The sequence below is a fragment of the Ambystoma mexicanum genome, chromosome 9, assembly GCF_040938575.1.
Source record: "Ambystoma mexicanum isolate Mex_15411 chromosome 9, UKY_AmexF1_1, whole genome shotgun sequence".
NCBI lineage: Eukaryota > Metazoa > Chordata > Amphibia > Caudata > Ambystomatidae > Ambystoma > Ambystoma mexicanum.
In genome coordinates, this window is record NC_090931.1 from 50,143,145 (window position 1) to 50,167,310 (window position 24,166).

Sequence of the window (24,166 nt, forward strand, 5' to 3'; positions counted from 1 at the left end):
CATTTTAATAAGGTGTCTGTACAATAGAGTAACCCTGCCCTGTAATGGTGATGTTGTCTGGCCTATTTCAGCAAGGTGCCCCTGCAGTAGAGTAACCCTGCCTTGTAATGGTGATGTTGTCTGGCATATTTCAGCAAGGTGCCCGTGCAGTAGAGTAACCGTGCCATGTAATGGTGATGTTGTCTGGCACATTTTAACAAGGTGTCTGTACAATAGAGTAACCCAGCCCTGTAATGGTGATGTTGTCAGGCCTATTTCAGCAAGGTGCCCGTGCAGTAGAGTAACCCTGCCTTCTAATGACGATATTGTCTGGCATATTTCAGCAATGTGCCCGTGCAGTAGAGTAACGCTGCCTTATAATGGTGATGTTGTCAGGCCTATTTCAGCAAGGTGACCATTCAGTAGAGTAACCCTGCCTTGTAATGGTGATGTTGTCTGGCATATTTCAGCAAGGTGACCATTCAGTAGAGTAACCCTGCCCTGTAATGGTGATATTGTGTGGCACATGTCAACAAGGTGTCTATACAATAGAGTAAGCCTGCCATGTTATGGTGATGTTGTCTGGCATATTTCAGCAAGGTGCCCGTGCAGTAGAGTAACCCTGCCTTGTAATGGTGATATTGTCTGGCATATTTCAGCAAGGTGCCCGTGCAGTAGAGTAACCCTGCCTTATAATGGTGATGTTGTCAGGCCTATTTCAGCAAGGTGCCCGTGCAGTAGAGTAACCCTGCCTTGTAATGGTGATGTTGTCTGGCATATTTCAGCAAGGTGTTCCTGCCCACTCATGTACTGTTTCTCTTCTCATCTTTGCAGGCCAGAAGACAGACGTTTCCAAACCAAAGGTAATGCTCTTTTGTTGGCCAGTTTATCTTCCATGCAGGATGATGTCCCCGCCATTAGCAAAAATGTTGATAATGTATTGCCTGATTGTCCCATTAGAAAGCACCTCTTTCAGTATCTCGGATGCTTGAAAGCTGACCTGTTCTCCTCCAATACAATGTCTCTGTTTTCCAGATAGTTCAGTGTTGGGCAAAGCCCTGTTTCCCTAATCTTTGGGTTTGTCTCTCATCGCATATTCATAAAATGCTAAGGTGGGTAGTGGTTTTTATGTGCCCCTGTTCCACGTGTCTAGTGATAGGACTGGCACAGTGCAGTGCCCTGGCCTTGCCGCTTAAGTGTAATTTGGTGGGATAGAGGTGATAGGATTCCATTATTAATTTGGGACTTAATCAGGGGTAGGTGTGCAGGAGCCCAAAGTGAAACTTCTCATAGGATCCACAACCGAGAGGCTAATTTAGCAACAGGGGTTCAGGACACAAATGTTTCCACAAATTCAACAAACTTGGGCCAAAAATAAAACATATGATAAGTGACCTCCTGGCAGGTGTGCCCCTGTCCATGTAATGAGAACAGATTTCAGGGTTTTTTATGCCCAAGGTGGAGCTCTGTGCGGCCATTCTAGTGGTACCTTAAGCAGTTGCTTATAAATGCCTCATTGTAGCACATCAACGTTTTCCTGAGTTATGCACCCGCACAGCAGGCCCTGAAATATGAATATAGAGACAGCAATTACCAACCCTTGAAGTGATTAACAGAAGGCAAGAGGTAAACATGCTTTCACAAAATGCTACCCATGTAGAGCAGACATTAACGCATTTTCATGTACTTAAGAAAAGTGTTATCATAGCTTCATAGACCTGCAGCGAGCGCCGTACTGGGTGTTATGGGCCCTGAAGACCGAGTTAATGGCCCGAGCGAAGCAAGGTCCTTTAACGAGGTATGATCAGGGCTTGAAGTGGGCCGGGGCCTGCCGGGGCTGGGCCCCGGCAAGCTCCGAAATTTCGTTTTGAGGCGGGGCCCTGCCGGGGCCCACTAATCTCCCCTGGCAGCCCCGGCCACTACACGAAAAGGCATTTTTTTCTACAGCCTGAAGCTCTCGCTCGTGTGCGAGAGCTTCAGGCTTCAGAAGAAAATGCCTTTCAGCCGTAATGGTGGCGCCGCACCTGCGAGGCATCCCTTTAATCAAGGGATGCACGTGGGCCAGCGCCACCATTATGGAGAAAACGTGAGGCCGCTGGAAGCAGAGGCCTTGCTTTCTAAACACTGAAGTTCCCGTGGATTCGCGGGAGTTTCAGTCTTTAAGAAAAAGGCCTCTGCTTCCAGTGGCCTCACCCTTTCAGCCTTAATGGTGACGCTGCCCCTCCCCAGCTGGCGAGGGGCAGCACCACCATTAAGGCTGAATAGGCGAGGCGCTGTCCCCTGCCATGCAAGCCTATACAAAATAAATGCAGAGATTAGCGCCCTCTCCCACATAGGGGAGAGGGTGCTAATCTGCAAAAGTCTGCCTGGCAGGGGTTCCAGTAGCCCATTGAGCCGAGGCTCGTCAAGGGGGCGTGGCCTAACGGGCCAGCAGGACCCCTGCTGTTAGGCCATGCCCCCTCGATGAGCCCCGGCTCGATTTGTAGTGCCACTTAAGGCACTGGGTATGATAGACCATAACACCCAGTATGGCCCAAGCTGCAGGTCTATAAAGCTATTAGAACACCTCAGTATTTCATTAAGTTAGACAAAATACAAATGATTAATATTTATATATGCTGCAGACATTTTTTTTATTGGGAAAATGGTTAGAGGTTGGAAAAGGTAGTTCTGTAAAGAAAAACAATAATTTTAGGTTCACATGTGTGGTGCCTTAGAAAATAAGGGTGCAGTTAACACATTCCCTACCAGTGTTTTTCCTGGTTGTGCCTTTTTAAAATGTGGTTGTGGAAGGTCATTGGTATTTAATTGGCAAAAATGTTTCAGGTGTGAGTGTCTTTCTATGTGTCCAAATGTAGAGCTAATCTAGTTACGAATTGGTGGCAAGAGATTTATAAATAAATACTGGCCAATATTGCAGTTAAACCATATTAAGTATATAGCTCATGTTATCATTTTAAAAATGCTTGGTACATACATGTTTGCCGTGTCTTTCTACCATTGTATTGAAGCTCAGCGTGTTTAATTTCCTAACATGAGGGTTGCACAGCACGCATATTATGGATGTCGGCGTGTGAGGGGCTACTTGCTATTTAACATGCTGAGCTATTGGGGCGCCATAAATGAGGGAATGAGTTGTGCTGGTACGCACATGTTATATGTGGACATAAGGAAGTTTACCAAAGAGGTCACTGGAACCCACTAAGGTGTTCTAATATTGCTTCCGCAAGTTTACTTTGTACACCTGATGACGTTTTTCCAAATTTAATAATTACATTTTAAAGTACTGTATCTATTGAATTACTCTAACCTGGGACGTGGTGTTTTTACATTTTTGTAAAGGTATACAAATGTATATTACAAAAATTACTCTACAACTAGAAACACCATATGTGTAAGTTTCAAAATCCGCAGCACACACAGATTGACGTCTCTCACTGCCCTTGGGTGGGTATTCAGAGTAGTCGCTGTCCACCATTGACGTCCTGGCACAAGAGTTCAGCAGAGAGGATGCTGGGTAGCTGTGACGAATCAACTTCTGGGGCAGAAGTGGTCCAGGGATGAATGTCGGTTTCTAAACCATCAATCAGCCGCACACCTCAAGTGCACCAGAAGGGATCCAAACAGATCGGAAACACAAGTAAATTATAAACCTCCTTCTTCAATTTTGGTAATGTGGACAGAACGGCAGGCTTATCTCCACAAGGTCGAGGATGGTTGGTTAGTTGCAATACAGAGAAAATACAATTATTACCCACTGATAAAAGGATCTGTCCAGTCATGGTTTTATACAAGTATCTACTTTATTATTTTCACAACAGACAATCTAACAACACTACGAAATACAACCCACCCTGTAAAGGAATGCAGAGGACAGACAGTTTCAAGAAGGAAAAGGGATGCACTCTGGATACTGACAGGAGGGTAGTCGGTAAAGTAAATAATCGCAACAGTCCAAGGATACTTGGCTTCAGCACCAAGGGAGCAATGGGTCGTAAAATGTCACTAACGGTCTTCGGAGAAGGACCCGGGGGACAGAACCACAATGTACCTTGTGCTGTAGATGTTCTTAGTGCATGACAGGGTTTTAGTCGGTTTCAGGGTGCTTTGCAGTTTCTGCAACAAAGTTCAAGATGGGAGACAGCTGCCGGTATGAGGCGGCAGGCAGTTTGGAGAGTAAAGCTGGATGAACTGCTGCAGGCTGGCCTACATAGCGGCTCGCGTCAGGACTTGTGTCTCAGTGCTGGTTGGCGGTTCTGAAGTACTGGACTAGAAGTCCAGGGCAGGTTTAGAGACTGCGGTGTAACAACAGTCAGCGGTGCAGTCGGTTACAGTTCAAGGGGCTCGACTGGCTCGAAAATTTGCTTTATGGCAGATGTCGGTAGATGCTTGTCGATGCACTCCTCCTAGCTTCTTCACTGAGCTTGTGTCATCCTTTAAGGCAGAGGGCCCAAAGCTGAGGAGAGTGTTGTAAGCAGGTACCTTGTCCTTGGTTTGGTTCATAGACACTCTGGCACTTGCCACCTAGAAAGCTTGCTGCAGAGCCTAGCAGGGCATGCTGTGTGCTGGCTGGGTACCGGTTCTGGAGCTGCTGGAGGGTCTTCTGGATTCAGTATCTCCCTCTGTTCCCTTAGAGATGTTTAGGGGAGGGATCTTGCTTCCCTCTTTGGAGGTCTCAGCCTTCCTTCACTGGAGGAAGATGTAAGGCAGAACCTTCAACCAGGGTCCAATGCTGAGTTCTTGTTACTTCTTGCTAAGTCTTCAGACGCTCTGCCCAGAAGAGGGCTCAGCCCTCTTTTAAAGCCAAATGGATGACAGGTATTTGTGTAAGCTAAGCCTACCTTAATGAACCATTCCTGGGTCCGCAGCAACAATCTATTTATTTTTTATTTTATTTATTTATTCATACTGCGCCTGTAGCCCATGGGCATCGGGCGCACAATTACACCCAGGAAACAACCATTAAAGACAGATCAAGCAAGATAGCTGGAAATAAGTCAACAATAAATAAATACAAAATAAAATGGCAGGTCTACCTAGAAGCTGCAGTGAGACCAGACTTTCTGGCTCCTCCAAACCACATACTCGTACCTTCTGTTGGGGGCCTCCCTGTGGGAATGATTACTGTAAACACGCAGTCCCAGACATGACATTTAACTTTCAATTAATACTGAGGGCGGGAGCTGACTTCAGGTTGACACAGTGCATATGTAAGTCTGTTTAGGTTTGGTTGGTGTTTCTATCCATCTGGCACTAGTACATTTAGTCATGTATGTCTAATTCTGTTATCTCAATTGAGTATAGTAAGTAGGATCCACACACAATTTTTGGTGTTTCATTGGTGATTTATTGTGGTTTTTCAAGGTTTTGAGGAGAGGGTGCCGACACGTGTTTCGACCTTACGCCAGGTCCTTATCATGGCTGGATCGGTTTAGATATGTTGCAGAGCTGGTGTGTTGGCTGAAGGCCTCATGGGTGATCCATGGTGTAGAGTATCAAGTTCTCTCTGGTTAGGTGTGTCTTGAATAAGTTGCTGAATAGCTCGCGCTCACTTATGCCGTACTGCTCTGCTCCTGGTTGGTGTGTATCTAAACCAATCCAGCCTTGATAAAGACCTGGCGTAAGGTCGAAACACGTATCGGCACGCATTCTTCTAGTGGTATATAGTGAGTGGAGCACCCCGTGTGATCCGGACTGCGGCTGAAACCACTAGGATTGACGAATGGGACAAATTTTGAATGGGACAAAGTTTGCTGAATCATAATCGCTAATGGAGAAAAAGAAATAGGTGACTTCCCCGAAGTACCCAACCTTCCCCAGAGCACCCAACCTTCCCCGGAGCACCCAACCTTCCCCGGAGTACCCAACCTTCCCCGGAGTACCCAACCTTCCCCAGAGCACCCAACATTCCTCGGAGTACCAAACCTTCCCCGGAGCACCCAACCTTCCCTGGAGTACCCAACCATGGCCGGGGAACCTTCCACATGTTCCACAGGGAATACTGCCTTCACTGTAGGGCTCTCAAAACAAGCTTCTCAGGGCATTAGCAGCCTAAAAGTAGGATTACCAAAACCTTTGGTGAAAGGCCTCTCTCTGAACCGCCAGGCAAAGGGCTAAGGTTCTTTGTCCATGAAACCCGCATCTGCAGCGGCTTTGACTTCCAAAGAGATATTTGCCTCTTCTTTTTGGCTTTTTTTCTTCCTTCCAGCCGTTCTTTCTTTCCTGTCTGTCATTAAAATGAGGGTCTCTGTTTTTAGCAACAGCATCTAGCTAATAAGTTATTTTTTAGTAATTTGTACACGTTTTTCCCCCTTTGTTTGATTATGGGGTCTATAAATACAAGGGCCACTGATTGTACCACTTTGTAGATAATAAGCCTCTTTCTCAGGCCTGCTACCTCACAGCGAGGCGTCAGTGCGGATAGTCGGAATCTGAGGTCAGTGTTTCATGTGTGGTTAAAAGTCCCCCATAGCCTCATGCCTTTCCAGATCAATGGAAACCTTCCACCATGGGCCTGGGTTCTGTCTAACTGGGTCCCTCACAGTCAGGGTGCTTTCCTCTTTCTGCAGGATCCATGCTCCCCATGGGAAGTGGAACTGAGGAACCAACTGGTCAACGGGACCACCATTGTGAGCCGTCCCGATCTACAGAAGATCTCTGAGAAGTGTATACCCTCCTTCAGCCCGATGTCCAACCTCACAAGAGTGCGAGAGCTGTAAGTATGCGAGGAGGGGGGCCCAGGAAACAGCAGGGGGCCCTTCGGGAGGGCCAGGATGAATGTTGCATGTATTAGCTATGCGTCTAACGGAAGAAAACAATAGGCCTACAAATGTTTCTTTTCTTTCCTTTCTTAGTTTCTGTGTAGGTAATGACTTTGTTTTCTTTTTTTTTCTAATGTCTTTTTTTGTGATAAAGACTTTGATTGGTTATTGAAGGGTAGGAAATAAATCATGTAATGACAATTAAAGCCCTGCAGAGGGCGCCCTGAGGAAGATGGGTGCATTACATGAGAAAGCTGTGCAGAGACCTCTATGGAGAGGACAGGACCATGGGGTGAGCATGGGGGGTGGGGTGAAAGTGCTTGTTGATATGTTTACTATTTTTATTTTATTTTTATTTTCAGGCAATATCCTTAAAATAAAGGTGGCTCATGTTGGTCCAGGCAAACCTCTATTTTGTGTAAAGATGGTTTATCATGGCCATTTAATTTAAAATTAATATTTTAGTTAGTCTAAGATATTGCCATTGCAATTTCTAAGATTCTAATGTCCACTGATAAAGTGCTCAATGTTTTCTGTTTGAAATGCACGTTCTTTATCCTCTAGGAAACTCCCTATCTTTCATTGGATCACCTTTTGTGTTTGCGACTAGAAGTTTCTGGTTTGACTAAAACTTTTGTAAGAGGAACCTCCCGGCTTGCAGTCCCATTTGGAACATCAGCTCAAATTCAATGTGTATTTGATTCGCGACACAGCTGAACAGAAAACATTGAGCACTTTAAAGAGTTTTAGATGCAAGATGCAATATGGACATTTGAATCCTAGACACTTTTAAACCAATATCTGAAGACTTCATAATTATTCATTCAGTCTATGTTCTTTGTTTATGAAGAAATATCTTTACGTGAAACAGGCGTTGGGCTGGAGAAAAAAAACTTTATTTGAAGATTTAGTGATACTAAAAGCCATCAAAATGATCAAGAACACATTTGTATATCAATTATGTTTCAGAAAACCACATGCACCTTTCAACATCATATTAGAACTTGGGATAGAGGGGGATTTGATATCCTCTGTAGTAATTCTACAGCAGTTCTGTCATGCGCAAACAATTGTGATTCCATTATCTTTACAAAAGAAGACTACAAGAGGAACTACCACTGCACCACTTTGTTACCTTGCAGGGATATCGGTTGGCAGCATAATCCAAGAGTTCCCACCAAACACTGACGAGCCAATTGCCGGGAACGTGCTATGGGAAGACGTGCAATAAATAACGACAGAGCTACGAACAAATGCCGCTGCAACTGCCCACTGCACAGCTTGAATAATCATAGCATATGGCATGAGGGGCGGCCATTACATTCACCAAACTCTCAGTGAAAATGGACCACAATGGCTGCTTTAACTCAGCAAGGGATATCTCTGGAAGGAGAAGTAAGAGAAAGTCTTCCATGAGATCAGAGGAAGAAGGCCTTAAAAGGCAATAAATACATAATATCGGAAGCGTTCACATACGTGGATATAGAACAGCAGTGGATATCCCCCAGAGTAGACGGCACGTGAATATCAGATAAACATATACGAGCCATTATTTATGACTCCATCTGGTTGTAGTAAACCAGAGACAACCCCCACATCTCTGAACATCTGTACGCTGGGGAAATTCCCTTCACTCACGAATCGTCTTTCACATCAGTTGTAATATTTGAGACTTGAGTTACCGACGATGGACAAATAAGCCAAGTTCTAGGCGGTATGAATGCCCATAGCTAAATTCATCCCAATCATTGAGGTTTTCAGGACTGGAGGGACGGAGAACTCCCGCTTAAAATAAACTATGAAAAATAATGTGAAGGTTTGAGGAAATGACCAATGCTCTGAAGGACTACAGGGATGACAGTGTGTAAACCGCCTACTCAGCCCTCAAACTACTACTAATCGAGCAGTGATCCCAGTCATAAAGGTGAAATAGGAGCATCCCGGAAGGTATGACGCAGACGGAGCAGTCTATATTCCCAAGAGGGTTGCGAGTTGATATCAGTGCAACGAAAACAACTTAACTACAAAGGTTCCAAAATAAAAAAAATGCCCGATCAAGGTTCGATAAAAATGTAGACTTTTAATCAAACAATAAAATGCAATCAACTAATTAGAAAACGCTAGAACCCAGCCCCCTTGACCATAAAAGAAGCACAGAGAAGGCACGCTTTTGTGAAAGGGAACTCTGGGTAGATGAGCACTAATTGGGAAATGGTCTTGTCACAGTACTTTTAATCTTGTGCGTGGCATTCGACTTGCTTCGAGCAGGGCTTCTAGGCACTTTTACTGTGCTTGAGCCATTAGCGAGACATTCCAGTCAATGCAATCCCACTGGTGATCGACGTTGGTTTGGTTCAAATGTCTGGGCTACTCATGGCACAATTTGCATTTTAGAAGGCGAGCGGGTGGCTTCCTAAGGTTTGGGGCAGCAATTGAGTTGGCAGCAAGATTATGGTTCTGCTGGGTCGAGTCATTCAAAGCGGGCGAGTGGATGGCTTCCGTTAGTTGAATCAGTGATTGTGTCAGTTCCTCTCAGAATTTCAATCTGCAATCAGATAGAGATGAGTCTGTCTGCTTCATTGGGTGGGGCCAGCGGCTGGTTAGCTCAAAATGCAGCAAGAGGTTGCAAGGTTCCTAGAAAGCCGAAAGTAGCCAGCAGTGCAGGCTGTGTTTTGGCTTGAAGTACACCAAGGGCAGTCAATCTGGCTCGAAGATGTCCTGAGGCATTGAAATCGGTTTCGAAGCTGCTTCTGGACCTCTGGGCTGCTCGGAGTCCCAATCCAGCGTCTCCCAATACAGGGGCTTCTGTTTGGTATTTCCACTCCTATGAGCTTGGCTGGCAATTACAGGGGATCCTTCACCTCCAGTGAACAGGGTCCCGTTCTATTGCAGCCAACAGAGGATCCTCGGTCCACACCAATTCACCCCCATTGTTCCCTTAGAATGATTCGGGGACAAAGAGGAAAGACTCTCCTCTGCCTTGGATGTCTACTGTCTTCACCTCTATGTCAGAGAACGGCCACGAAGGTCGGACTCCCAACAGAGATCCAGTGAATACTTCTTGTCATTATACACTCTGAAGATGAATTCAAGTATAAGGGGGTTCCCTTCACCATATAAAGCCAAAATGTCACTGGGGATTGGTCCAGAACTAACCTTCTCTAAGGGACTTCTTACCCAGATTCCCTTGTCCTGCAGAAGAATAAGGGGAACAGGAAGTTGTAGCGAGCCTTAAAAGAAACCAAAGTTATACCTGTCCCTCTCAGGTCACCTCTCTCTACTGGCACCTATAATTGTGCCCCCTTCCCATACCTGCTGACCTTAAAGGGACTCCAGAGGTCAGCACCCAGATGCTAGTTATGTCTGGACTGTGTTTGAAGTAGTGATTCCAGAGAGATCTCCTGGTGAGGATTCCTGTGCCATGGGAGGAACTTGTTACCACTTCCTCCTAAGAGGATCAAAAGGCAGCATCCTGGCCATTCTTCCACATGGCATCTGTAAAGATAGTCAGGCCAGACGCTAATACACATTAGTCTTTTCATAGCTGGGCCATGCTCACAGAGCTGACACTACTGTAATATGAAATTGATTGAGCTGCTTAATTGTGTGCTCTTACCTCACCATCCCCTAACCAGGAACAACTTATTTTAAAGATTTGGTACCATCAGAATAAGACATAACATTTTTTCAAGTTTGGAAACAGAGGCGCTGAAGATGAAAAGGCTACTTCTTTTTGTATTTTTTTTTTATTTTTGTTTCACATTTTAGAATACAAATAAAAAATAAGATTACAATACCCAAATATAAACAAACACTACTTCTACCTTCAGGAACGTTATGTCCTATCAGATCATAATCATGGTCCCCCCTCCCTCTTCTAAGGGTATGATGTGTGTGTTGGAGGGGAGTCTTTCACTGGTCACCTGAATTGTTTGAATGGGTTCATTGACCATAATTCCTAGAGACTCCAACTGCATTTATATTGGTTTCACCTGAATTGAATGGCAATTTAGCCTCCCTGATGAGTATTGCAGATATGAAAGCGCTTGGAGGAGCACAACAGTGCAAAAAGGGAATCAACCCTGTGATTGGGATTTAACCCTGTGATTGTTTTTGGACACTTGTTCAGTTAAAATACCGGCCAGGAATTGGAGTGCGCGCCTCGCCCCTGCTTTTTTTAACATGTCCTATCATATGTCAGGAATGCGCACGTGACCTTAACCTGCCTTGCCCCCACATGGATGCTTCATTATTTTGGCATGGACCATTTATAAATGGGGGTTCTGATTAGCAGGCCTCACTTTCAGACACAGAATTACTGGCATTGGTTTAAGTATTAACATTGAGAAAAGCGTGAGCTATTCCACCCCCATCCGCTGGCATTCTCTCCCAGAAGGGGAAATGTAAGACAAGACAAAAGCCATGTTCATAAGGCAGATTGTACAGCAATGAGCAGCCGCAAGGAAAGCCAGGGATCTCCATTGATGTATTCAATTGATGTTAAGTGTCTAGAATACTAGAACCAAAAGAAGTGTAAGTGCAGCATACAGGAGTCAGGAATACTCCTTGCAGGAACTCATAGTATAGCAGAGGGACAGCGGTGCGGCGAGGGGAAGACCCACTCTCCAGAGAACCTAGGGGGGGTCTATCAGAGTATAGTATGAAGCGGCGAGGACAGAGGCAGTTGTAACCAGGACACGTCCACTGGAAGGTGGCGGAAGAGGGACCTTTGGGAGCTCTGGGGGTATGTCTGCGCTCAGCAGTCTTTACACTATATTAGCAGGTACATTTCACTAGAAAGCTGTGAACTGTCATCTTATGGAGTAGAAATACAATGCGGTCTGTACTAGGTGATGGGGTCCACCGCAGAAGGCTCTGGGTTTGGTGTTTTCGATCCTCGCCGCAGCACCCATTGAATGTTCAGAAACCTTTAGAACCGGTGAAGACTCGCTCTTACCATGTCAAATAAAACAGGAGCTGGATTCCTTTGCTCAGGGAGTCTGGGGATTTCCCCAGGTGCGCGAGAGTCTTCCACGGTGTCTTTCCCTTTAGAACATGGCTATGGCAGGGTGACCTTTGAACCTGCTATGGTGAGCCTGGCTGAGCCATTGCTTAGAGTGCACGTGAACACGCTAGACACCAGTACCCGTCCCTTCTTCCCTTCCCCCATCTCCCGTGTCCCTGGTGTGTTGGAAGTGTCTGGCACAGGACTAAGACAGGTGCTTTTCTCTGCAGGATGAAGCAGCTGAGCTCCGTCTATGACAGCCTGAACCCCGGCTCCAGGGGGGCTATTTTCAAATGGATGGAAGCTGTCTACACCCCGAAAGGGTCAGCGGAGAGCAAGGGTAAGTAGAGGCGGTAGGTCCATAACCGAGTAAACACTCAGTGCACATTATTGCGTTCACATTCTGGAAGTGGGCCTTGCGCTCTGGTGCCATGAAGCACGCAGGCTGCACTCACCATTACCAACCCTCTCGCAAAATGACCCTGCAGGCGTGTTCCTGCAGGAAAGGTAAAGGGTGACCCTTCTGACCCCTGGGATGTCCCCTTTAGGGAGCCATAGAGAAGCAGGCCCACTGCCATCTCAATCGGAGGCCGCACCCTAGATTATGGGGTTCCCAGCAGGGAAGGTGAAGGACCAATCTTCTGTCCCCTCGGATATCCCCTTTAGGGAGCCATAGAGAAGCAGGCCCACCGCCATCTCAATCGGAGGCCGCACCCTAGATTATGGGGTTCCCAGCAGGGAAGGTGAAGGACCAATCTTCTGACCCTTGGGATGTCCCCTTTAGGGCACCATAGAGAAGCAGGGCCACTGCCATCTGAAGCGGAGGCCGCACCCTAGATTATGGGGTTCCCTGTCTCTGGAGCAGTGCAGACCAGACTGCCTGCCTCCCACCAGACCCCTCAGGAAGACCTCCAAATCCTGCTCTTCAAAGAACATCTCACCACTTGATAAACTCTTCCTGAGTTCCCTCCCCCATCTCCTGCCCCCCAGCCATATTACAGCATCCTATGTTACCCCCAAACCATACCGGAAAATCTTACAGTTGGCCACTATGTACAGCACCCCGTTGCTTTACGTACATGCATACATACATACATACATGCATACATGCATGTGACTTCCCAAACAATAATGCTTCAGAAACGGTGACCTCAAAGAAGTGTTTGGGGTGCATAAACACAGGCTCCAGACTGGGAAAGGAACTTAAGTGCATCCAACATTTTCAGAAAGGAACCCAGGGTAGGCAGAGGGTAGGGAGAACCCTCGGTGTCTCGGCTGACATCACTTGCGGGGCTAGACAGTGGCAGAGGGTAGGGAGAACCCTGGGTGTCGCGGCTGGCGTCACTTCCGGGTCTAGACAGTGGCAGCCCAAGGAACACAGGGCAGGAAGAGAGTAGGGAGAACCCTCGGTGTCTCGGCTGGCGTCACATCCGGGGCTTGACAGTGACAGTCCAAGGAGGACAGGGCAGGTGGAGGGTAGGGAGAACCCTGGGTGTCTCGGCTGGCGTCACTTCCGGGGCTAGACAGTGTCAGTCCAAGGAATACAGGGCAGGTAGAGGTTAGGGAGAACCCTGGGGGCCTCGGCTGGCGTCACTTCCGGGGCTAGACAGTGACAGTCCAAGGAACAAAGGGCAGGCAGAGGGTAGGGAGAACCCTGGGTGTCTCGGTTGGTGTCACTTCCGGGGCTAGGCAGTGGCAGTCCATTATTAGCTGCTAGTTCCAGTTAATGCATGAACGGGCCACTACCTGGGCTTAAATGAGTACTTGAAGCCCAACACATGCCTCTCCCAAAGGACCGGGGGAAGCTGATTGACTTGTTCTTTTGCTGCAGTTTTCGTGATGTGTTTTTATGAGGGGCTTGGCCCCCGCACCCTCCTCCAACACCCCCGCCCGCTCACTACCATAATATCCCGAAAAATGTACCCAAGCATGTCCCCTCCCAAAAAGAAAACACAGCGAAAAATGTGTCAAAAGGACGGGTTCACCAAATGTGGTGAAATGGCAGCGAGTAAGTGAGTCGGACCTCAGGCGGGTGAGAGCAAAGCCGGGGGACTCCGTCGCTGGGAGAAATCTTGGGAAGCCCATTGAGCATGGCAAGAATTTGGGTATCAACGTTCCCTAAGGGGTAAAAAGAGACTGCCAGGAGTAGAGCTCAGAACAGTAGAAAAGGGGAGTTGGTGCAAGGGCCGGCCTTAGGGGCAGGAGCGCCCTGGGCGAATTGGCACCCCCCTCGCCAATCGTGCGCCACTGGTCAACAGGAGGGGGGCGGGGTCAGGATGTTCCACTTTTTTTTCTTTTCTTTTTTTTTTAACCTCCTCGCTCCTGTTGTTGATGAATGCGCTCCGCCGCCACGGGCGCATTTAATAACAATGAGGCGTCTGCCGCGCCTTCTGCCACTATGCCAGCTCGATCTGGCTTGATGGGGGGCTAATGGTGCCTTTTCTTATTAAAAGCACCCGCGGTGGAGGGGCACATTTAATGACAATAGAGTGCTGACAACAGCACCCTATTGTCCTTAAATGCACCCGCTGCTGAGGGCGCATTCAATAGAAAAAGCCTGCCTGCCCGGCGCCAAGGCTGGCTATGCCTTCATGGATTTCTAGAGCTTTGGAATCTAGCATATTCCCATTTCCAGACATGCATTCTCCCCTAACTTCCCAATGCCTTTGTTTTGCTCACAGGAAAGGACCCCAAGAGCTTCTGGGTCACACCTGACGTCCTGTCCTTGCTTGATCGCTTCCTATTGCAAGCTCCCATGTCCACCATCGCAAGCATTGCAAATAGCGCCAACAGCTCTGTAAGTAGCTCTTGATACCATCTATGCTTTCTATTATTAGTGTTACTAGATCAACATGCGTCTCGTTGAAATGATTGGCCATTTCCGAATCCATTCTGGGAGTTGCAGTCTATATTCACTTTCATTTAACCAATTGATGATATTGCAGGAATCAAAGTGCCCCAGAGCTGGCATGTGCCTCAGGCAGATGCCAGGGAGCAAGGACCCCACAGGCATCAGAGAAGGGAAGGAATGAAAGCAGCCATTTTTGTATCTTTATTTTATTGTTTAAATCGCAGAGCTGGCTGGAGAGCAGTGGAGCACTGTACAAGTTGAGAAGCTGGGCTGGCATCTTTTAATAGTACTATAGTACTGTGAGGTGTGTTCTGCGCATCCATTGGGATCAGACCATGGTCCGTTGCTGTTGAAAAAGCAACGTTTTGAGAGATTTGCGAAATAGGAGAATTGTGGCGGCATTCTGAGTTGCTTTCTGGTATCGAGTTCCAGAGGGTGGGCGTGTAACAAGAGAAGGATTTTTTGCGGGTCCTCTGTTTGCAGACTAGTTGTGATTTGCGCCGGCAGAGGTAGGCAGTGCATGCACCAAGAAGGCAGGCTGAGGGAAGGAGGTAGGCAGTGCATGCACCAAGGAGGCAGGCTGGGGAAGGAGGTAGGCAGTGCATGCACCAAGGAGGCAGGCTGGAGAAAGGAGGTAGTCAGTGCATGCACCAAGAAGACAGGCTGTTAGAGGAGGTGGGGAGTGCATGCACCAAGGAGACAGGCTGGGGGAAGGAGGTAGGCAGTGCATGCACCAAGGAGGAAGTCTGGGGAAAGGAGGTAGGCAGTGCATGCACCAAGGAGGCAGTCTGGGGAAGGAGGTGGGCAGTGCATACACCAAGGAGAGTGGCTGGGGAAGGAGGTGGGCAGTGCATGCACCAAGGAGAGTGGCTGGGGGAAGGAGGTAGGCAGTGCGTGCACTAAGGAGACAGGTTCGGTAAAGGAGGTTTGCAGTGCACATAATAACGAGACAGGCTGGAGAAAGTAGGTAGGCAGTGTACGCACCAAGGAGTCGGCTAGGGAGAGGAGATAGGCAGTGCATGCACCAAGGAGACAGGCTGGGGAAAGGAGGTAGCCAGAGCACGCATAACGGAAATAGGCTGGTGAGAGGAGGTAGGCAGTGCACACACCAAGGAGACAAGCTGGGGAGAGGAGATAGGCAGTGCACGCACCAAGGACACAGGCTAGGGAGAGGAGATAGGCAGTGTACGCACCAAGGAGACAGGCTAGGGAGAGGAGATAGGCAGTGCACGCACCAAGGACACATGCTAGGGAGAGGAGATAGGCAATGCACGCACCAAGGACACAGGCTAGGGAGAGGAGATAGGCAGTGCATGCACCAAGGAGACAGGCTCGGGAGAGGAGGTGGTATTTCACACACCAAGTAGATAGGCTGGGGGAGAAGGAGGGAAGTGAATGTACCAAGGAGACAGGCTGCAGCCATGATGGCATTGGCAGCAAGTACTCTGTCAATAAGGAGGACTGTGGTAGCAGAGAGGACAGTGAAATAAACTGGAGAGAAGGTGACAACAGTGTTGACCATATCACACCCATGTTTGTGGTGGGGGGATGGAGCTGCATAAGGTAAGGAGGAAGTAGGTGAAGGAAATAGGAATATTCAGTGCTCCTTTGAGAAGTGGACGGGCAGCCAATCAGGAGCCTATCACATTACCCCATCTCTGTAAAGGCTAGCACATTGCTCTATAAATACAGGGACTTGCTGGGCCCGAAAGCACCTGTGAAATACGAAAAGATGACATTACAGATTATTGTAAAATTTTGTCCCTTTTTTATTTTTGATAAGATATTCATGCACTCTAAGAGCCCTACGGTTGTGACTGGCATGCTCTAAAAACGTATAACAAATGTGCACCCGGGAAAGGGTGCTCATCAAATCAAATGGCTCGAGATGCGGGTGAGAACACTCAGTGTACCGCCCACATTTTCCAGCCACCTGAGGCCCTTCTGTCAAGTTTCTCAGATCCATGTGTGCACCTCGAGCTAGTCCTGGTTTTTGCTTCCAATTGCATTCTGGAACTTGTCGTTTTGTTTTCCCACTGCAAGGGTGCGCCTACAAGTCCCAGTATGAAGTGTGGGAAAAAACAGGACTGGTGCAAAAATGACGCATAGAACTGGGAAACTGGGCAGCTATGTGAGGCCCTTCCCGGGTGGCGCCATCTTGATTGTCTGGAGGCAACAGGGAGCCTCTGCCTGTTGCCTCGCCATGCCGCGACCTGCCCATAACCCTTCTGAGACATCTCACACTCTTTGCCCCTTCCCCACTTACCTGCTGGACCAGAGCTTTGTGCTAAAGTCCCTTTTCTATTTCCTATGGGGGGAGCCATCTTGGATTTTTTTTCATGGGAGATTGTGCTCTTGCATTATGGAGGGAGCCCACTTCTCCCATGAAAACAGACCAAAATAAAGTTATTTGCACCCCGAATGGAGCCCCGGGGTGCGAATATCAATCACCCCCTTGTCGGAGGCATTCATGACTGGTAGCAGCCCACCGCCTTTACTGAGGCCCTTGCTTCACTCAAGCCTGCCTAGGGCCGGGCTGGTGAGCCGTTACCAGCCACGTACGCCCCCCGCCCAATGTAGGTGATGGCCATAATATTACAGCTTGTGTTTTTCTTAATAGATGCTCAATGATGTAAGTAGATGATCTTTGATTTCCTCGGGATGAGTCTCCGAAGTGCACATCTGCCGATAATGTTTTGGGAACATTGGAAAATGTTATTTTATTCCAGACTGCTGCGTGTCAGACACTTAAATGAAACGCTACTCCAGGAGCATGGAGTTGGCAAATTCCTACTCATCTCTTTGGAGAGCATAACATCTATCTCAATCCTAAACTAATGTTTCCTTTGCAATGAGGTCACTTCCTGTGCACCTGATGTCATTTCCTTCTTCCCACAATGGCAGCTTGTGGTTTGTAGTTGTTACAGTGGATCTAGAGATGAGCCAGCCTGATTGGTGGACAGAATGGCGGAGGAGCACCATAAGGTTGAGTGTCATATTTTATATGGGCCTGGAGAAAATACAATGATCATTATAATTTGTATTCCTATAATTTTAAATATCATTGAGCTGCAGTTATTAGCAACCATTGCACGATATCTGTCTTTCAAATTAACTTGTGTTGGATGGTGTACATCAAACAGCACGCATGTGTTGCATTACAGAGTCACAGCATCCTGATAGGAGAAGGGGTTTCTTACATGCTGGGATCTGCCAAGGCAACTGACAGGTTCTCTTGAGGGATGCATGGCACAATACTAAGATGCCAGTTTTTAAAAAACGGACCTGGTGCACACACGAATGCGAGCATGGGTGCCTGCCATCACTGAGTACATCTCACTCCTGTTCGGAAGGACCCTCTGGTTGCCAGTAACAGCGCCAGACGGGGGCACGCACACACAGAGACACTGACCGACACAGACGCACACATACACGAACACACAGGCACACTCAGACACACACATACACACACGTGTGTGCAATGACGCAGACATGCACCCACACACACATGCATGCATGCACAGACTCTCACAGACGCATGCGTACACCGAGGATCACAGATGCATGCACACAAACACATACGCACACAGATAGACACACGCACACATTCAAAAACCCACGCACGCACATGAAGATGCGCACACTGACGCTCACACATGCATGTACATACACACACTTACAGATGCATTTACACAAAAACACAAGCAACCAGGTACGCGTGGAGACACACACACATACTCACACAAAGACACTGATAGACACATGCACACCAAACCCCATGCCCGTCAAAACATCACAGCCTGGACAACTGTACGTTGCCAGTATGTTAAATGGGTCCTTTAAAGGGTTCTGAAAACAACATTCATTCACCTTGCCCTGCCGCCCATATGGTACTCTAGTAGAGATGCCCCGTCAGGACACTCCTTAAGGACCTGGGCATTAACATGCTGACACTCCCCAGAGTAATGACACACCTCGGCACTGGCTGATGCACCACGTTACACCTTCGTCCTAACCCACAGTCCCCTATAAATGAGACAATGTAGGGGTGATGCATGGAGAGGCGAGCCACATGAGGCCTGAGGGCTCCTGCCCACACGGCGCTTTACAGCCTCATGCATGGAGAGGCGAGCCGCATGAGGCACGAGGGCTCCTGCCCACACGGAACAGCACAGCCTCATGCATGGAGAGGCGAGCCGCATGAGGCCCGAGGGCTCCTGCCCACACGGCACAGCACAGCCTCATGCATGGAGAGGCGAGCCATATGAGGCCTGAGGGCTCCTGCCCACACAGCGCAGCACAGCCTCATTCATGGAGAGGCGAGCCGCATGAGGCCCGAGGGCTCCTGCCCACGCGGTGCAGCACAGCCTCTGGCGTGACAATAGTCTGCACCTCTTTGACTGGAAGTCAAGATGAATTGACCCGTTGGAAGGTTGAGAGCCAGCTCCTGGTGACTGGTCTATGTGCTTTATTTTACAGCTCTGCTACTTTTACAAATCAAACACCACCCTGTGGAGTCGCCTCTACGACCTCACCCCAGCGCAAGCAAAGTCTCTCTCCGGTGGTCTGATGAAGTGTGGCGTGAACGTGACAGACTCCAAGGTCATTCCCAGGTGAGAGAATTCCTCTTCTGCAATGCTGCATCCTGCAGGAACTGAGTCCCCCCACATCTGCCCACCCACTGAGGTCCCGCACGTGCTGGGCAGGACTGAAAAGTCACACGCTTCACCCTGGACCAAATATGGTTTCAAGAAGTACTTTTAAATGTGTTTCTTATTAAATGAAAGTTTAGTAGTTTGATCTTGCAGTTATAATTGAATACATGTTCCACTTTCTGGTTTACTTGGTGTGGACCAATATTTACTAGGGTGAGATATATTATACATAATAAAGACATATGACTAAATCAGCTTTCTCATGTTAAGGGGAGTCAGCACACAATCCAGTCATACCCTCTGAATGCCCCAGTAACAGACTTCAAATGTATTTGTATGTTGGTGTTTGAAGCATGGACCTACAGTGAAAGATTCTGTAACTCTGTGTCCAAATTATATATCATCCAGCCACATACAATATGTTCCATTAAGTCAGGGTTTCGGCTGCCAGCATGTGGAAGAGACACATATGTGTGTGTGTGTGTGTGCATTCCAGGCAAGCACGGTTCCTTCCGACAGAGCCCAGTTGTACAAGGCGTTGGACATTTTGCAAACACATTTCCCTACATCAGAGAAAGTTGAGTCTTGTCAAGTATTTTCAACTCCGAGGCCCACTCTTCGCCAGAAAAGCAAGTCCATGCACTCCAACCATGAATGAAAAATGGGCAGTCTGGTTTTCCCCCGGGTTACTTAATGAGCCCAACTCCTTTGAGGCGCACCCCCTCCTTATATGTGTTTGACAGTGGTGCTTTCTCTCCTTCATTCTATCCAGCTTGGGACAGTTGCCCTGCTTCTTTGCAGATATGGTTGAAAAGATGACCCCGGAATCGCAGGAGGCATTGAGGAACGCACTTCACAACTGCACCCGCAACGTGAAGGATGTAAGTGCAATGGAACCTTTCTCTTTTATAATATCACCCCATTACACATGTATAGTGATAGTAAAAGGGTGTCAGGTAGGAGGGCGACTTTCACTCCTTGGGCCTCGCTTCTCACACCTTGACGCAGTGTCTCACTGGCCATTTTGGCAATACTGGGTCTTCATTCCTGGGAATACTTGCCCTGCTAAAGCCCCCATTGTTGTAGGCAAATCTCTCAAGCCTGGCTCATGTGGACTTTTAGATGTGCACTGCTTGTGGGTGACATGCTTGTTAAAGCCGGAGGATGGAAATAGCAGAGAGTACTTTCACAGAAGATGTTGAAACGCTGAGCCATCCCAGCACAGACGCCTCTATGGGACTGGCTGTCTCTGCTCAGAATCCAGCCAGGCTGCCTCCGCATTCAGAAATCTGCTGTCACCTGCTCGTGTTGTTTGCTCTCATTTGCCAAGTGAGAATGCTCCTGGCCGGGATTTGCAGAAGTGCACTCGCTTTGTAAATATTGACACCCCTGCTCCCTTGTCATGGGTTTGTTTGTCGCTGTGACGGGGAAGTGGCGCCTTTACTCATCATTTGCCTTTGCAGCTGAGTCTCCCTTGCTGGTCACGTGTCCCGCCAGCCATCACGCTACCAACGTACAGCACGTTTCTATAAAATGGCGGGTACACAACATTGATCAAATCAGCAAACATGCAAGGGGTTTTCTTTTTCAGACAACATCTTCAAAACGCAAACAATGAGTGGGAAACACTGGATGAGGACTTCATGGCTCTATGAGTTTGCTATTATCTACGAAAGCTCTGAAGACAGTCAGACATGGCCTGGACTGAAAACTCACCATCTCCCGATGACCCGGGACTGGAAATATGGCACCTTTCCCATTCCATTCACATATTAATCTGAAAAGCTTCCTTTCAGTTCAGACCTGGAGTGGCCTGGAGTGGCCTGGAGTGGCCAGAAGTGGTCTGAAGTGGTCTGAAGGGGCCTGGAGTGGCCTGGAGTGGTCCGAAGTGGTCTGAAGTGGCCTGGAGGGGCCTGAAGTGGCCTGAAGTGGCCTGGAATGGTCTGAAGTGGCCTAAAGTGGTCTGGAGTGGCCTGAAGTGGTCTGAAGTGGTCTGAAGTGGCCTGGAGTGACCTGAAGTGGCCTGAAGTGGTCTGAAGTGGTCTGAAGTAGCCTGAACTGGTCTGAAGTGGCCCGAGGTGGTCTCAAGTGGCCTAAAGTGGTTTGAAGTGGTATGAAGTTGTCTGAAGTGGCCTGAAGTGGCCTGAAGACATCAACATCTTTTATTTCACAGATAAAACACTTCTTTCTTTTCTTTGCTGCCCTTTATGTTCCTGCTAAGGAACAGCCATTGAAGTGACCCTCGATTGGAAACAAGTCGAAAGGCCTCATGGGATGCCCAGAGAAATCTCTCCCACACACTTACTATCTCCGACCAGACCCGCTGTGTCGCTGCTCCTCCGCCCACCTGTCTTCCACACACACACACACACACACACACACACACACTCTCTCTATCTCTCTCTCTCTCTCTCTCTCTCCCCCACCTTACCTGCTGTCCTGAGTCTGCATCTTCCCTCTACCGGGCAGCCCGACCACGTCCTTTTATGGGTTCATGTGATAATGTCCCCGCAAAAATGGCGCCATGCAAAAAATTCACTGAAAAATTGCTGTTTTTGTGTGGAGACATTATGACATGAAAATTAACAAGGGGGGTCCTGGGAGTCCCTCTGCCAGACATTAGTCCTGGTTACGAGAGACTTCCCCTTCTGTAATGGCTTGGCAGGCGAAGAACGATGGTCTGGAGGGTTGCCCCGAGCAATGCCAGTGGTTAAGATTCAGTCTAAACCTTCCAGCCATCACCTCTTTGTTTTTGCTTTGTCACCCAGAGTGGGACGGGTATGCCCAGACGTGGGTCCCGTGCCTGCTGGGCCTAGAGACCCAAGCTACTCCTCACTGATGAGCACCAACAAGGGTGAAACATGTTTGGGGATGCTTGTGGTCTCGTGCAGAAGGGATGTGACCTAGCAGTTCGGGCTGGACTTCCCCTTTTGGGGTGAGGCCAAGCCTGATTTGCATATGGTCTTTCCCCTTCTGTAATGGCTTGGCAGGCGAAGAACGATGGTCTGGAGGGTTGCCCCGAGCAATGCCAGTGGTTAAGATTCAGTCTAAACCTTCCAGCCATCACCTCTTTGTTTTTGCTGTGACATTATGACATGAAACATGCGGGGGACACCCCTGCAACTCCCAAAACCTTTTCTTTTTTCAAGAGAAGTGGGTTCATCCCCGCAACCTCCGCTCCCCCGTCCCTATATATATGGTCACCTATATAATGTCGCCACAAACATTTCCCCACACATTATGTATGGTGGTCATATATAAAGGGACATTATTCCCTGATACCCCTTTATGGCCTTCATCATTCAGGCAGCATTTCCGAGGCGGTCCAGGAAATACCTCCTAAAGACCGAATGCCGTGCTGGTCAGCATTGGAGGAGCCCACTTACCTGCTCAAGGGACCTTACTCACCCAGAGAGGAGGAGGGGGCTCATCACCATAAGAGGTGCCTGCTTGCCTGTAGCCGGTGGCTCTTTGCTCATCTGAAGAGGAACAGTGAACTGATACGCTGTGGCGGGGACAGCGTGCCTGCCAGAGAAGAGCCGCTCCTTTGCAGGAGAATGGAGCTCCCGCTTGCACGCCAGCCTGCTTATGGATAAGGAAGTAACCTGTCAACTGGGAGAATGCGCACAGTGCCTAGAAGAGATGGACCTTCAGAGACTTCAGAGACTAGCCAGCTGCCAGCTGACCTGCTCCTAGGAGATGGGCTTTCCGATCCCGAACTGGTGACCCACCTAAGTGCTAGAAAATGGAGCAATGACCAGCTAGCGGATGGCCAGGCCAAAGGCACAGGACTTCCACACCCTCATTAGAAGGGCATGATCACCTGAGGAAAAACAGTATGCCTCCCTGAAAAGGCATTTTATTTATTTATTTTATTTATAATTGATTTGAATGGTGCCAATGGCAAAGCAAGTAACCTTGTGGGGGCGCTAAGGGGGTGGAGTAAAGGGGGCAGGGGGATGGGGGGATGAAACCAGACAAGGGGAACATGATTGAACACTTATGCTTGACAGGTCTTGGTACATTCACATCAGCAAGCAAAGGAAGTGCAGGGGCAAGAAAGTGCTTTAGTAGAAGTGCACAGAGACTGGAACTTAAGACGGCAAGATGGTTTGCATGGCCTGGAAGGAGTAGCCTTACAGTCTGTGGGGATGGGAAGTAGGACACCATAGGCCAGGTCCCAAGCAGGCCAGAAATCCTACAAGCAGCCGGTTTCCGGTTCCACGTACTGGGCTTTTTTAACTGCAGTTGAATGGCAACTGGGGCTCCAACAGGCGCTGTTCTCGATTAATTGAATCAATATTCCTTTGTTGTTTGACTCCAGCAAGATCAAGTCACTGCCTCTCTTCTCCTCTGCTTCTCCTCCTAGATTTACCAGAAGCTGCTCAAGTCCGCAAACCTGCAGAATCTCACATCCGATACTCTGAAGGGCTGGGGGAAAATGGCCACCGGGCTGAATGTGGCACAGATTGCCAACCTGTCCGCCAGCCTTGTTAACCAATCACTGGAGGCCTTGGGAAAGCTGAAGGGATGGACAGTGCAGCAGCGCAGAGCCCTGGCCAAGAAAGCGAACGTGAGTATCGAAGACACAGGAAAGGAGTTTGCAATGGGTCAAGCGTTGCCTCAAAGGGATGACAGGCATAACAGCTCAGAATGTACACGCCTGGGGGGCGAAGGGGCCTAGCATTGTGTGCAAGCAATGTATACGGGCCCTGGATTTCAAGGACTTGTTCTGGGGGCTTATACCTTTTGAGATTAGCACTGAAGGCAATTGTCGAGCCATGCAACATCCATGCACTGTCCAGAGACCGCTGTCATGTAAAGAATGGGAAACATGAAAATATTGGTGCTGCGAGTCCTCAGGCCCAGCTGGTGCAATGGGCCACTAGTTGCTGAAGACCGCGTGGCCCAGATC

The 24,166-nt window shown here is 48.4% G+C and overlaps 1 protein-coding gene across 1 annotated transcript in view; it reads left to right on the top strand.

The window, feature by feature from the left end:
• LOC138487640 (otoancorin-like) overlaps positions 1-24,166 on the top strand; it is a 245,406-nt gene that overhangs the window by 81,836 nt on the left and 139,404 nt on the right. The window contains exons 3-9 of the mRNA XM_069614128.1: positions 814-842; positions 6,549-6,694; positions 11,976-12,085; positions 14,427-14,542; positions 19,076-19,209; positions 20,024-20,132; positions 23,621-23,824. Of these exons, the coding sequence (XP_069470229.1) occupies positions 814-842; positions 6,549-6,694; positions 11,976-12,085; positions 14,427-14,542; positions 19,076-19,209; positions 20,024-20,132; positions 23,621-23,824 (848 nt within the window). The remainder of the gene's footprint in view (positions 1-813; positions 843-6,548; positions 6,695-11,975; positions 12,086-14,426; positions 14,543-19,075; positions 19,210-20,023; positions 20,133-23,620; positions 23,825-24,166) is intronic.